Here is a 13,528-nt window from a genome sequence, read left to right on the forward strand (position 1 = left end):
TAGTAAAAATTGTAATTTTCATTTTTTTTATTTATTATAAATAAATAAATGTATTTTTTCATTTAATAAATATATAAATATTAATTTTATTAATGAATAATAATAAGAATAATAAATATCAAGTAATTAATTATTAAGTAATTAAATTAATACTACATTTTAGTCCTTAACACAGCCACAGCCCATTTATGAGGGTGTGCACACTCGTGCAACCACATTTTTTTTCTTCAGTTTTTGAGTTTTACAGGTTATCGGTTGGTCATGTTATCTTGGAGAAAACTTGGCAAAACAAAATGGTTAGCTTGCCAGTCGCTAACAGAGGAGAGCCGCCACAGTTGCTTGCGCACTTTTCAGCAATTTATTGAATGCCAGGAGAAGCTGCAGTCAGCTACATTTTTTGCCCTCCAGCCCCGCCTCTTAAAGGCACAACCATGTCTATAAACACTATAATTGATACAGCACTTTCCATGACGTCTTTTTTTTGGGTCTTGAAATACATTTGCAACATGTTTGAAGCATGTGTGTATAATATTCTCTCAATCACAGATTTTCACTTATCACAGGAGGTGTCGGAATCGTCGCGCCAATGATAAATGGGTTCACTAAACTGGGTCAAACACAAACGTTAAGGGAGGATAGCTATTATGGGGTTTCATTTGAATCGGGAATTCATTTTTTGATTTACTGAAAAGATGCGTCGAACTGAATCGAATCGTTCCACTTTGAAATATATTGAGTTACATATCCAATTGTCTTATATTGGAGATACATATTGATTTGTTTACAGTTCATTCCAATGTATGTAAACTGACAACAAAAAAGGAATTGCGTCAAACCCTCACGAATTGAGCCGTACCATATCGAATCCAATCTGCTGCCACTCACGACTTGCCTATCGAGGGCCGCCATCTTACGTGTGTCTGGCGCCAATAAATTCATGAGAGCTCTTTTATTTATTTAGCCATTTTGACGCGGAGACATGTAGCGATGCTAATTTTTTTCCCTTTACAGTCCAAAGAGACCACAAACAAACCTTAAGAAGCATCTTAGGTTAGTTGTGGCGAAGGCCGGTTGGAGTCCGTCAGCAATTAGTGTCCGTGCGGAAACACGAAATATTGTTTCCGGGCCTCCGGCAACTTCCAGGTGCCGCAAATAGTTTTTTAAAATTGATAAATGATTAAAATAGCATGCATTTTTGCGTCGACCAATTTTTGTGGTCGACCCAACTGACTTGGTCGACTTTTTTTCCCAGCCCTAAATTTAACCAAATGGAATCGTTCCACTTTCAAAACAAACTGTTGTTGAATCGTTTCATTTGTTCCTGAGAATTGTGTTGTATTAAGAATGTCAACGCTTGGGTGAGTCCTACTGTACTTCCGCTAGATGGCTTGAAAGTGTGACTTTTTTTTTTGTTTTTTTGTTTTTCGTCCTGCAGGCATCCCTTCCTAATCAGACATCCATTTGCTTCAAGGGAAGCCAGGGGGTGAGTCCTTTTCTTTTACACACTCTTAATGCATCAGAAATGAAATTCACTAATGACTTGAGGAGCGCACTTCTGACCGCTGGAAAACATCGAATACACGCGCAGCCCAAAAGAGGTTTGATGGCGTTAAGGAGAGGTCATTGCTCAGCTCAGCGACGCTGCCGTGTGACAAATATCTTGCAAGAGGACATTCCTGTGAAGGAGCAGCCCGAAAGACGGAAAGATACTGTACGACTCCCTCGTCGGCTGCATTTACCTCACAATCATCGTCCCCCCCCCGTCTAAAAGAAGTCGCGCTAATCCTCGCAAGAGCCGATTGCCGGCACCAAAGTGACTTTGCTGCGTACACAAATAAACTCCCACGGGGTCCTGGAAGCCCAAAGACAGGGTGCACTGTAGCCCCAGGCTGCTGGCCAGGTTACTGGGTCAGGCCTGCAACTGGGGAGGCTTTGTTCAGGGAGGGAGTCGACCAACCCTGGGGTGCCCCCCCAGACACCACCCTCCCACCCCCCCCCGTCTTCATGCCTGTTGTCTGTGTGCAGACGTGACTTACAGTCATGAACGTGAGCAATAGAATTCTTCTTCACGTAATAAGAGAAGACTTTGTCACTTATGAGTTGGTCCGTTAACTCTTTGACTGCCATAAACGTTATAAAACGTTTAGCATAAACCTAGGGAAGGGCGCCGAGGACGTTAAAAGACGTCCCCTATGTTTTTTTTTTTTTTTTTCAAAAACGGGTGCAGGAAAGCCTTGGGCAGCTGTGCTGAAAGAATCAGGCTGATCTGATTAGTCAAAGACTCGTTTTGGCCCCTAGAGGGCAGCGATGACTCTCTTTGCACAAGGTTGGATGGGCCGCCCACCGTGGGCGTCAGTAGAAGACGTGAGGCGGAGCTAGAGTGTTGAGGAGACAATGGCTGATCCAAGCCACAATGGCTAGACCAAGCAACCGGTTACAAGCAGCTCACGCTTGAGCATTTTTTTCAAAGACGGAAAGCATCAATCAATACTAAAAAGCGCATTGATGTCAACGATGATGATGACAACGAGCTCTACGCCAAAGTTGGAAGCTTTGGCCTGTTACTATCACGTAGTAAGCCTCACCGGCTACGCGCGGCTAGCGCGGCTAGCGCTGCTAAGGCCGGAAAACGCGCACAATAGCCGGCCGGGTACTTCTACACAATCGGACATTCGATCGGGCGATGGAGAGTTGGCATCGACCAATGCAGATTGATTATGATGATGAAGATGACAACGAGCTCTACGCCAAAGTTGGAAGCTTTGGCGTGACTGTTATGAACAAGTAGTAAGCCTCATCGGCAAAGCGCGGCTAGCGCGGCTAGCGCTGCTAAGGCCGGAAAACGCGGAGCTGCACAAGCGGACATTCGATCGGACAATGAAGAGTACCCCGAGTCCAATGCATATTCATCGGAGGAGCGGGTACAGTCTGATCACGGAGAAGACACTGTTTCTGGACTACGATGCCACCATGAATGGAGTGGATAAAATGGATCAGAATATCTCCTACCAACCCGGTATAGCAACTGAAGGACACGGGGAAGCGAGACGTAACACCACCGTAACGTAACCGTAGCATGATCCTGATATTAGACGTGATGACACACTGCAGTATATACTTGCTATTCCCCGGAAAAAAACGGCCTGCAAGAAAGTGGCACACGCGAAGAGGCAATCTGTTGTGCAAATGCTGTTACGTCTCTTTGCACGCAGGAGAGTGTTACAAAAAGAAAAACTGTCGTTGAAACATCCACATATTTGTAAATAGCACCACAGTTGCACACATTTGTAAATAGTTTGCCAAATTGTTGTCAAATTGTTACACTGTTGAATGTAAATAAACGTATTTTGCTATCAAAAAACACTTTTTCATTCTTGGTGGTAGTGTTTTATAGAAGTAAAGCACTATTTAGGTGTTTGTGGCATCATTCATGGACAAAAAGAAGTGTCAAATTCACTAGAATGCATGAAATAATATCGTTTCACTAAAAGCTTGATTTCTCCGTATTTTGGTCCAACACGGGCGAAATTGGGTCAAACTAACCATTTTCTATTGTTGATTACTAAAGAACGGAATAAGGTAGAAACAAACTCTTTTTTTCTGATGAAAGATGAAAGTCCAATCTTTCATTTGGTAGCACGTGTGTTTCCATAGTCCAAACAGAACATTTTCTGTGGACCTTGAAAATCAGTCAAAATGCTTAAATCGGCTGGCACTGGCGGCATCCCTTTTCTGAAAACGTCTGGCAGTCAAAGAGTTAAGTGAGCGCATTTCAAGTGTGCTTTCATCATTCAATAGGATTCGCTGATTAGATCTCGACTGGCACGTTACATATTCACAAATTGCTTTGAGAAATCCAATCCCCTCGTAGAACTGGACGATTGGGCGTTAATGATGGAGCTGCACCCATTGGTGGGATGGGGGTGGGGGGCCATATTAAACCGTTTGGGGGGGGGGGGGTCTGGCATACGGCAAACCCACAGGATAACCCGTGTCTGTGTTTGCAGGTTGGAGGCTTTGCAACACTTCCTACCGTTTATAATTACTACTTACAGTGGAAATTGATTTTTTTCATTTGATTTTTTTTTCCCCGTTTTCCCACAAAATCTGACTGAAACCAAGCCGGACCAATTGCAATATTTCTCACAGGGAATCATGGAAATCCAATCAACCCGTTCCAGACAGTGGAGCCACATTTACCTTGAAAAAGTAACTGAGTTACTTTACTAATTACTTGTCTTTAAATGTAACTAATTATTGATTACTTGATTTTAAAAGTACGGCGGCGTATTAGGGCCACGTATAAATGTATTTTTTTTTAGAGGGCGGAGGCAATATTTCGGAGTTTATAAAGTGGCAAAGTTGCGAGAAAAAAACTCCGAAATTTCCGAGAAATACACGTAGCGTACGACTCGGATGTTTGTGCCAACACTTTTCGTTCGGGTTTTCAAATAAGGAGTTAGTAATTAATGGCTTTAACCTTTCATGTTAAGCATTCACACTTGAAGCGTTGGGTGCGGCCAGCGACGAAGACGAAAGTACACACCCTGAGGATCAAACATTTAAGTTAATTTGTTAAAATAAATATTTACTTACACATTTATGTTTTGGGAATTCATATTTACACATTCACGCATTTAGGTATTTTTAAGTATTTAAGTTGATGTGTGGAATCTGCTGCTCTCCGTCATTCACTTGCATTGACCTAAAGTATGCTAGCTCCTGATTGGTTAGTGTTTCGTCAGCTGATAGGGGATCAGGAAGTGTATGACGAGTAAAGTTTCAATTAAGAATGAATCCATCTTCATCCGATCAGTGTCCCATTAACCACCAACGAATCCTCACATTAGACTATAGCAAATTTGCATGTTTTTTTCTCTCGGAAAATTGCCCCCCCGCCCTCTAAAACAAATATTTATACGTGGCCCTAATACGCCATCGTATGAAAGAAACTCAATCAGATTAGAAGTGACTTGATTAGTTACAGTCAAAAGATGGCGACAACATCAAGTTGACAACCGTCTCCACCAACACTTCATTGGAAGTGCGTTTTTAGGAGTGACGTTTAAGAAGAAAGTTTGCTTTTTGTTTAAAAATAAAAATAAAGGCAACCTGTTTTGACAAACATAAGTTTTTTTTTTTGTTTTTTTTTAGAAAAATAAGTCTTTACAGATGTCACTTAACATAAATATTGTTTTTATTTTTAAAAATAGTCTTTGTCTCGTTTGGCCCGATATATTTAGCAGTTAATATTGTATTGGCAAAACGTAACATTTAGAATGTATATATTCAATTTGGGGACGTCACACAGTCACATATTATTATTATTATTATTATTTGTATGTACTAGTGTTTTTAAAGCTAGATAACAATTTGTAAACAGACTCGCATCATACCACTGATGGAACGTGTTAGCAGTATTGAAATTGCGACTTTTTAAAAGTGTGGCATACGTTGCAACTGTTCAGTTGAACACGTTACACACAACTTACAAAATAAATAAAAATGGATTCCAGGAAATTAATGTCCAAATCAAATGAATGAAAACTTGGGACAACATTTAGACAAAAAAGATTTAAAAAATCATCCAAAACCCCAAACATCCGAAAACCAAGGTTCCACTGTATTTACATTCAGCACTTCCTCGTCCCCTTTCCCCCCAAAACCAGCAGCAGGTTCATCAGGTCACGCGTTCCATGTGACATTTGCCGCTTGTGACCTTTGTCCTCGCCGCTGCTTGTCACGCGTCCTCTGAAGGGGCCTTCCCAGAGCCGCCAAAAACCAGAGCAATTCTTCCAATCACTCTTCTGGCAATAATCCAGGACTCTGCGGTTTTGGGGGCCCGGGCTTCTATGGAGAAATAACACGCTGGGGTTTTTTGGGCGCCTCGTTTCTGGCTCGCACGCTGACCTCGCGGCATTTAGCCCGATTACTGTCAATTGGATGTCTGCCAGTTTACAAGCAAACGCGTTGTTGTGAACGATTGAACTGATTCATAACAATCATGCGATGCCGTGCCGGGAAAATGAACGTGACGCAATTGTAAAGAAATACGCGTCAAACCGTGTGCAAGAGCTTCAGCGTTTGAAAGGAAATTGTGGACTTTGAAATGATGGCTGGGGATTAAGGAATATATTGGGAGCGGCTCGGCGTTCCCATGCCGAGGAATTTCACATCCCTGTGCCGTTTTTACCTCTTTGCGCTCGCCGCTCTGCCGTTTCGCTGCCGTGGGGGGTCAACAGCGCTTTTGAAATTGAGAGCCGACCGTTGCGAAGCGCTACCCGTGACCAATATGCTAAAATGACCATCAATTCTGTTCATATTAAAATCTTAAACATGTCTTGACAATAATATGTTATATGTGACCTCACTCGTCTAAACATGACATTCTGATGAATATTACATTTGTGGAATATAAGTTACGTGGCAAAATCCATCTTAGTGGGCAGCCATTTTGCAACTTGCTGTGGAACTCGAGATGACATCACAGTGGCTCAGGTCTCAGGCGACGACCAATCACAGCTCACCTGTTTGCTGAAGCTGCACTGCGATTGGTTGAGCCCTGAGCAACACTGATGTCATCTTCAGTCGAGTGGCAAAATGGCCGCCCCCTGAGATGGGTCAAAACGGCTGGATTTTGCTGCTTAGTGGGGCTGCTTATTGTCCAAAACTCTTTTTTTAGGTTGACTTCCCCTTTAAACAATATTAATCTATGGGAAAACACCAATAATTATCAGTGACGAAATACGGTAGGAAACGTACATTTCAATATGTAGTGCTTTATTTGTATCGATTTCTGCAAGTCTTACGATTTCTACACAAACCTATGAAATCACAATGTACGTAGGCCTGGTTTAAAAAAAATGATATATCGATATTGAATCGATATTCCTTTTCATAGCCCAATATCACGAATCGATTCAGAGGAGTTTGCCACTTTATTTACACAGTGCTGTGGTTGTAATCGATTTCAATTGTTATTTTTTGATTAAGTCATGTTCATGAAAACATACACGATTCATGTCACTGCATTGGATTCCATTTTAAATGTAAATATTCCTATATTTGTTCTTCATGCTAAATGCACCAAGTAAGTGCAAGAAGTTTCTACTATTTGCAGCATTGGTACTTCTAAAAAATCAATCTGAATCCAATGGAATTGATTTTGGACATTTGAATCCATACCCGGCCCCAAATGGGCCATCACTGGCGAGCTATTTTTAGAACAGGCCGCGGGACGGGCTACTTCTGTGGTCCTTCGGGGTTAGCAGGTGATGCGGGCACCATGTTGGGGGGCCTCTCAAATTTGGGCTTGATTTATGATGGCGCATGAAGGTCTAAGACGGAAATGAATAATAACAAGCAATATGCAAATTCAAATATTCCCCAATTTGCATTCATGTGCTCTAGTTGACTTGGAGATTTGATTCCACAGAACATGAGACCGAGACGGCCTCTTGCACGTTTCCCAAGTTCCAAATGTAGAGTTCTTGTAGGCTGAAATGACAACAATTTCAGGGTTGGGGTCTTTTTCGCTCATTTTTGACACAGCTTATCCTCATATCTGGAGGATTGATATCGATTTCGGCCATGTTTTACGTGACTATTAACTCTTGAAGCACTCATGGTCATGGATACAGAATAGCGATACGGCGATTACTTTTGATGTGTAAAATGTCTTTTCACAAAAAACGCAGACGATTCGTGTCAAACTGCCGCTCTATAGCGCCAACTACAGCCGAGGAGGACTTGTTACTCCATGTCAGATTTTTTTTTGGTATTGCTTTCTGTTATTGGTAGCCTCCATGAGTACCCGATACTTTCAAATAAAATACTACTACCCGGTATCAGTATTTGCCCGTCCCTACTGCATTTTCATTGACTGCAAATCGTTTTTGCAAGCCCCCCACGTTCTGGTTTGCACTGCAAGACCCCCGGTGGTCTCCAGTTTGAGAAGTCAGTTCAGGTCACCGCGTGCTGGATGCGACGAGTGTCCAAGCGCATCGCGTCTCAGCCGCGTCAGTTGAGCGGCAACGGGGACAGGAGCGCGTTCGATTTCCCTCCCGTCTTGTGTCTCGTATGTGCGTGCGCAGGCGCCGCTGTCGAGGGAATCCAGCGGTCCTCTTAACATACATTCTCGTACCCGCGCTCAATAACCAACAACCCCCAACCCAACCCCCATCCGCCCTCTTGATTATTGTGCCATTCCACCACGGTGGTGGGGGAAGGAGGGGTTCTGTCGCACACACGCTTGTACTGACTGCCCCCCCCCCTCCGTCCCCCCTGCAGCGCTTTGCTGCACATCACAAATGAGTCTTTTGCACAGTATGTCCACACACATGCACTTGTCTTTTTTTTCTTTTTCTTTTTTTTTTTAACCCCCCTCCCCTTTTTTCTGTCTTGAAGCTAATCGGAATAACAATTGTAGGAATGCGTTTCTCGGATCTGACAGTAAGAGTTGTCGCACGTGTTTTTGAAAGGGCACACGCCAGCCGGGCCCGACCCGGCCCGGCCCGGCCCGTCTTCCAGATGTGTCCCACAAGTCGTCTCTGCTTCCACGCACGGCCGCTTGGATCACACGCTCTATTTTATGAACGACTTTTTATTTTATTTTTTTGTATTTTTTTGTAGTCATCCCGCCTTTTCATTATTGTGGTTTCAACGAGGGCTTTTTGAACGACGCCAGGGCGACTGCGTGGGCCGGTATTTAATTCTCACAAGTTCAGAATTGTGGGGACAAAAACTCGCTACGAACGCGTTTGAGTATGTAACATACTCTCAGCAGCCACTAGATTGAGATCGAATGAGATCCTAACCAGGGCCATGTTGCAAAAAAGCTCTTTTCAACAGATGTGTGAATAATGATGAAATTAGCGATATTCTAATGCTAATTGCTGCAAAAACGAAACAGATAGAAAGATTTTTTCCTGGTGAAAGAAAATACTTTTTTTTGGTAGGTTCCATGTTTCTACAGAAATAGAACACAATATTCTGTCAAAAAACAGCCGGGAGCGAAGGGGGTTGCTTCAGTGAAAATGGCAGAGAGTGAATGAGTTAATAAGCAGTAATCGGGGGGAAAAATGCTTTCGTAATACACTTTAATGCAAAAATAAATTAAATCGGATTAGTCGATTAATCGATTGAATAATTAATCGATTCTAAAAATATTCAATAGAAACAGCACTAAAATAAATGTTACATTATTAAACCATTAATTTCTGCCGTTCAGCTCTGACGTTCGGGTTCAAATCTGTCGCGTTTACATTCACGCTCACGCCAGCTTCCTCCCACATTCCAAAAACGAAGCACGTTCGGGTCATTGAAGACTCAAAATGGTCCACGAACGCGAGCGTGACTGCTTGTGTGGCGTTCGGTGCCCGCGAGCAGTCCCGCCGGGTTAGCCGCCCTCTGGGATCGACTCCTACTCACCCGTGACACCAACAAGGACAAGCGCGACACAACTTGGGTGGTCGGAAGCACCATCAACTTTGTAGGTTCTTGCACCATTAAGATGGCCTGTTTTGCTGAAGTCTATTTATACAGGCCTTGCTATTTGTGGTTGAACACACAAGATGCAAAAAAAAAAAAAAAGAGAGAAAGATATCTCGAGTTGCACATCTCGCCTTTGCGGAGATTTCATATGCAGTTTATACATGAAGTCAATCCGTAACAGCAGAGTGACTTTTCCTTAGCAGCGACAGACAATGAAAGCGCACACACGGGCAGGATTTGTTGCTGCTGCCTCCACATTCCCGCATTACACATTACCGTGCGCGTTTGGGATTTTCCCATGCCTGTCCTGCCACTTAATCCGCTTCAAGTCCATTTTTTCCCAGCATTGCACAATCTGCGACTCGTTAAAGGATTGCAGACTTTTTTTTGCGTGGAGAGCAAAGTATAACGCTGCGCCGCTGCAAGTGGTTTGTGGGATTGTAGGAAATAACAAGGTATCAACAAGGGAAAGCGCGGTTATTGTCTTTGGGTCTGAGGTTAGAAGAAACACAGACGGGGATTGGACAGGGAATTCCTGACTCTAACAATTAGTTAAGTCCCAGGAAAAGTCCAAATACGTCTTCTAAATATGACACAGAGTGGAGCACTGTTAACGACGATGCCACGTTACAAACGAGACCAAGTGCAATTTCTGCAGAAAGCTGAATGCTAAGCGGAAGAGTATTCATTGTAATAAAAAGAGCACTTGAACCCGGGAGGCGTGAATTTTTGAAGCAAGTTGAAATTGATATGGAAACGTGTTATGTGAAAGTAGCCACCATTCATTTCGATGGAAAAGTGGAACTCATGATATCCAATGCAGGAAAAAAAAAAAATCACTCAATAGCGGCAAAGTAAAAACAAATATTTTGATTTTGATTCAAGCCAAAGATAATCAGTCCACTTTCACGGAAGACAACAGAAATTGGATAACACTGTTGAGAAGATGAAGTTTGGACAATTTTCAATTAAGATTTAAATGTGTAAAAATGTATTTAAAATTTTTTAATCAAATAATAATAATCCAAATAAATAATAATACATAAATAAATAATAAATACAAATAATAATTCAATTAAAATGTAATTTTATTAATTTAAAAAATGACATCAAGAGCAATTCATCGATTACCAAAAAGAATGATCAATTAGTGTTGTCTATTAATAATTGTACCTCTCCTCCAAACATGTTTAATATATTCAGAAACAAATCTCTGGATTCATTTCACGACTAAAGACAAAGACCTTGAGCAGAAAACGGTTTGCTTTACGGTTTACTTGAATTGAATAAAGAATAGTGATTATGTCAGTGAGACAAAACTCATGTCCTCACCTGACGTACAAAAGTGAGTTTTTAAAAAGAGGCGCTTGTCGTCTCCACCCTTGCGTCGTCGCCGACATTGAGGAGGAGGCGGGGATGCGTTGAACTTGACAGATTAGCCGCGGCTTCCTGGAGAAAGACTGATTCTGCTTGGCATAGCAAGCCAGTACCTTGGGGGATGTTCCACACTTGCCCATCCCCATATCCACACGCAAATACCGCCCCCATTTCGCGTTTTGCTTTCCTGTCTCTAACAGCCCCCCCTCAGAGAATAGAACCTTGAGCAGTGGAGCCACGACATCACGGTCAGGCTGGCAAAGTGCTCGATTCGGGGGAAAAAACACTTAATTGGTGAAATTCTACATGCACAGGATAGAATTAATTGAGTGAGTAAAAAAAAAAAAAAAATATATATATATATATATATATCGACAACCTCCCCACAATATTGTGATAATTATCATATCGTGAGGTTCATATCGTATCGTGATGTTTGGATATCGTGACATCCCGAATAAAACAACCCCTGAAAAAGCGAAAGCCCAACTTGTTGATCAATGACGGATGATGTCAACAAATGGGAGTCGGAAAGGACGTCCTGTTCGTGTCGTTTTCGGATGTGGATACAGAGATCGCACTAATCCAATATGTATACAACGAAAAACTTTCAAATGTAATGATTTGATGGGATTTTATTTTTTTATGATTTGATGGAGCCCATCATGAAATTTGACCAATTAACATGCAAATTCATTTTTTTTTTATTTTTTTGAAAGGAAAGCGAGTACAAATCAAGAGAAACAAATATTTTTTCCAAACCTAAATGCTAGGGGTGTGAACTGCCTCGTACCTGGCGATTCGATCCGTATCACGATTCATAGGTCACGATTCGATTTGATACCGATTAATCCCCATACGAATCTTTAAGTTCATTATTGCGATTTAAAATAAAACTAAAATTTAGAAAATGCTAATCAGTAAACTTGTACACTGTAAGATTTGTGTGAAAATGTACTTCAGGCGTATAATGTTGAGCCACTGTATTTAACAAACAGATTGCAATCGGTTTCATGTTTGAACAGCATTGAAATCAAATATTGAGGCTTAATGTTCCATTAATATAACATTCTTCCACGCTTAACGTGTGAACCCTAACCCTCAATAAGATGTTTTGTTGAATATTTCCATCAAAAATTGATGTTTAAACATTGATTCGGACGATTTTTTTCCCAACACCCATACTAAATACACCCCCCCCCCCCCAAAAGAACGATGTATTTCAACTCAAGGTGTCAGTTTGTGAAACAATCTGGATTATAAAACTAAATCATCTCAGCCTATTTGTATTTTTTTAACAAATGTATAAAAGCACAATTACTGGAAAAATAGATATAGCAGATGGTCATGCTGTTGAATTATTTTGTTTAATTGTTACATTGAAAAGCGTCTTGACAGCTTGCTGTCATTTATTCTGTGTTGATCAGATATCATAAGTTTTACTTCTTTCTGTCCCCTTTTATTTCTTTTCTCTTTAAAAAAAAGAAGAAGAAGAATGAAATATATTTTTTTTTAATTGAATTGAAAATCAGGTGCAAATCCATCCAAATTGCTTGAACCGGAACTCATCCCCCACACCCCGCTCTCTTCGTGGAACATTCCTAAAGGAGGACTATTTAGGACCATCCTTCATGCACTGGCTTTACTGGAAGCCAGCCCCCCCCATACACACGCACTAACCCCAAATACCTCACTTCACCCCCGCCCCCCCCCCCCCCCTCCCCAACAACACACAGCCACACGTCCCCGCTGTTCATGAATAATCCAGGCGAGCCGACAGGCCGTGGCACTCGGCTCGGTGGGGGGAAGAGGCTAGAACAAAAGACGGCAGCTACGCTTGAGTAGGCTCCGATGAGAAGACAATGGGGACTAGTGTGAGTACAGATGGGGGGAGGGGGGGGGGGGCAATTTGGGGGCGCAAGAGGTAGAAGACTTCACAGCAAATCACATAGCCGAGGATCCCAGTGCCCAAGAGCAGGGGGGGGCACGTAAATAGGAACTATCTTCTCATCTCTTCCTGCAGATGTTTGGTTTGCCAAAACACGAGATTGTGGGGTTGAAAACAGATCCCTTTAGTGAAGCTTAAAAGGGTTAATCGAGCCACTTTTAATACGCTCGAGAAAGTTCAAGACGGATTTTTTTTCAAAATCATACAAGGACATCAGTCCTTTGTCCTCGATCAACCGCTGAAAACCCCCCCGCCCGCCCTCAAAGAGATGTTTCTGTTCCAGTCCAGTTCACACCTTCCAACGGCTTGAAAGTATTTGACATCTCCAAACGTGCCCGGGGGGAGCAGATGTGGCCGGGCCGGGGCCACAGAGGCAGTTATTGAAACGGGGGGAGGGGGGGGGGGGGGGCTGTCACCGTTCTGACGCTTGCCCCCTTCGTCCAACGGCTAAAGTGGCCAAACGCACGCAACAGTGGGTGGTGTTGCGACACACGCGCGCCCGCCACTCAATTCTATTGAAGTGCCTGGTGTTAATAATGTATTGGGATGTTGCTAATACCCCATTAAGCCTTTCTCTGAGCAATTAATCATCAGATTAAATTTGCACACTTGTAATTAGGACACAGCGGAGAATAAGCCGTTTAATGAATTCTTCCCTTCATAGCGAGTCGGACGAATACATCGGCTTTGCATATCTCCGGGACAACGGGA

The 13,528-nt window shown here is 42.4% G+C and overlaps 1 protein-coding gene across 1 annotated transcript in view; it reads left to right on the forward strand.

The window, feature by feature from the left end:
- LOC147174984 (RNA polymerase II elongation factor ELL2) overlaps positions 1–13,528 on the forward strand; it is a 43,748-nt gene that overhangs the window by 5,256 nt on the left and 24,964 nt on the right. Inside the window, exon 2 of the mRNA XM_086074313.1 lies at positions 1,436–1,483. Coding sequence (XP_085930439.1) covers positions 1,436–1,483 — 48 coding nt within the window. The remainder of the gene's footprint in view (positions 1–1,435; positions 1,484–13,528) is intronic.

This window comes from Leptonotus elevatus, chromosome 4 (assembly GCF_054856555.1).
Source record: "Leptonotus elevatus isolate MCC_2025b chromosome 4, RoL_Lele_1.0, whole genome shotgun sequence".
NCBI classification, from domain to species: domain Eukaryota; kingdom Metazoa; phylum Chordata; class Actinopteri; order Syngnathiformes; family Syngnathidae; genus Leptonotus; species Leptonotus elevatus.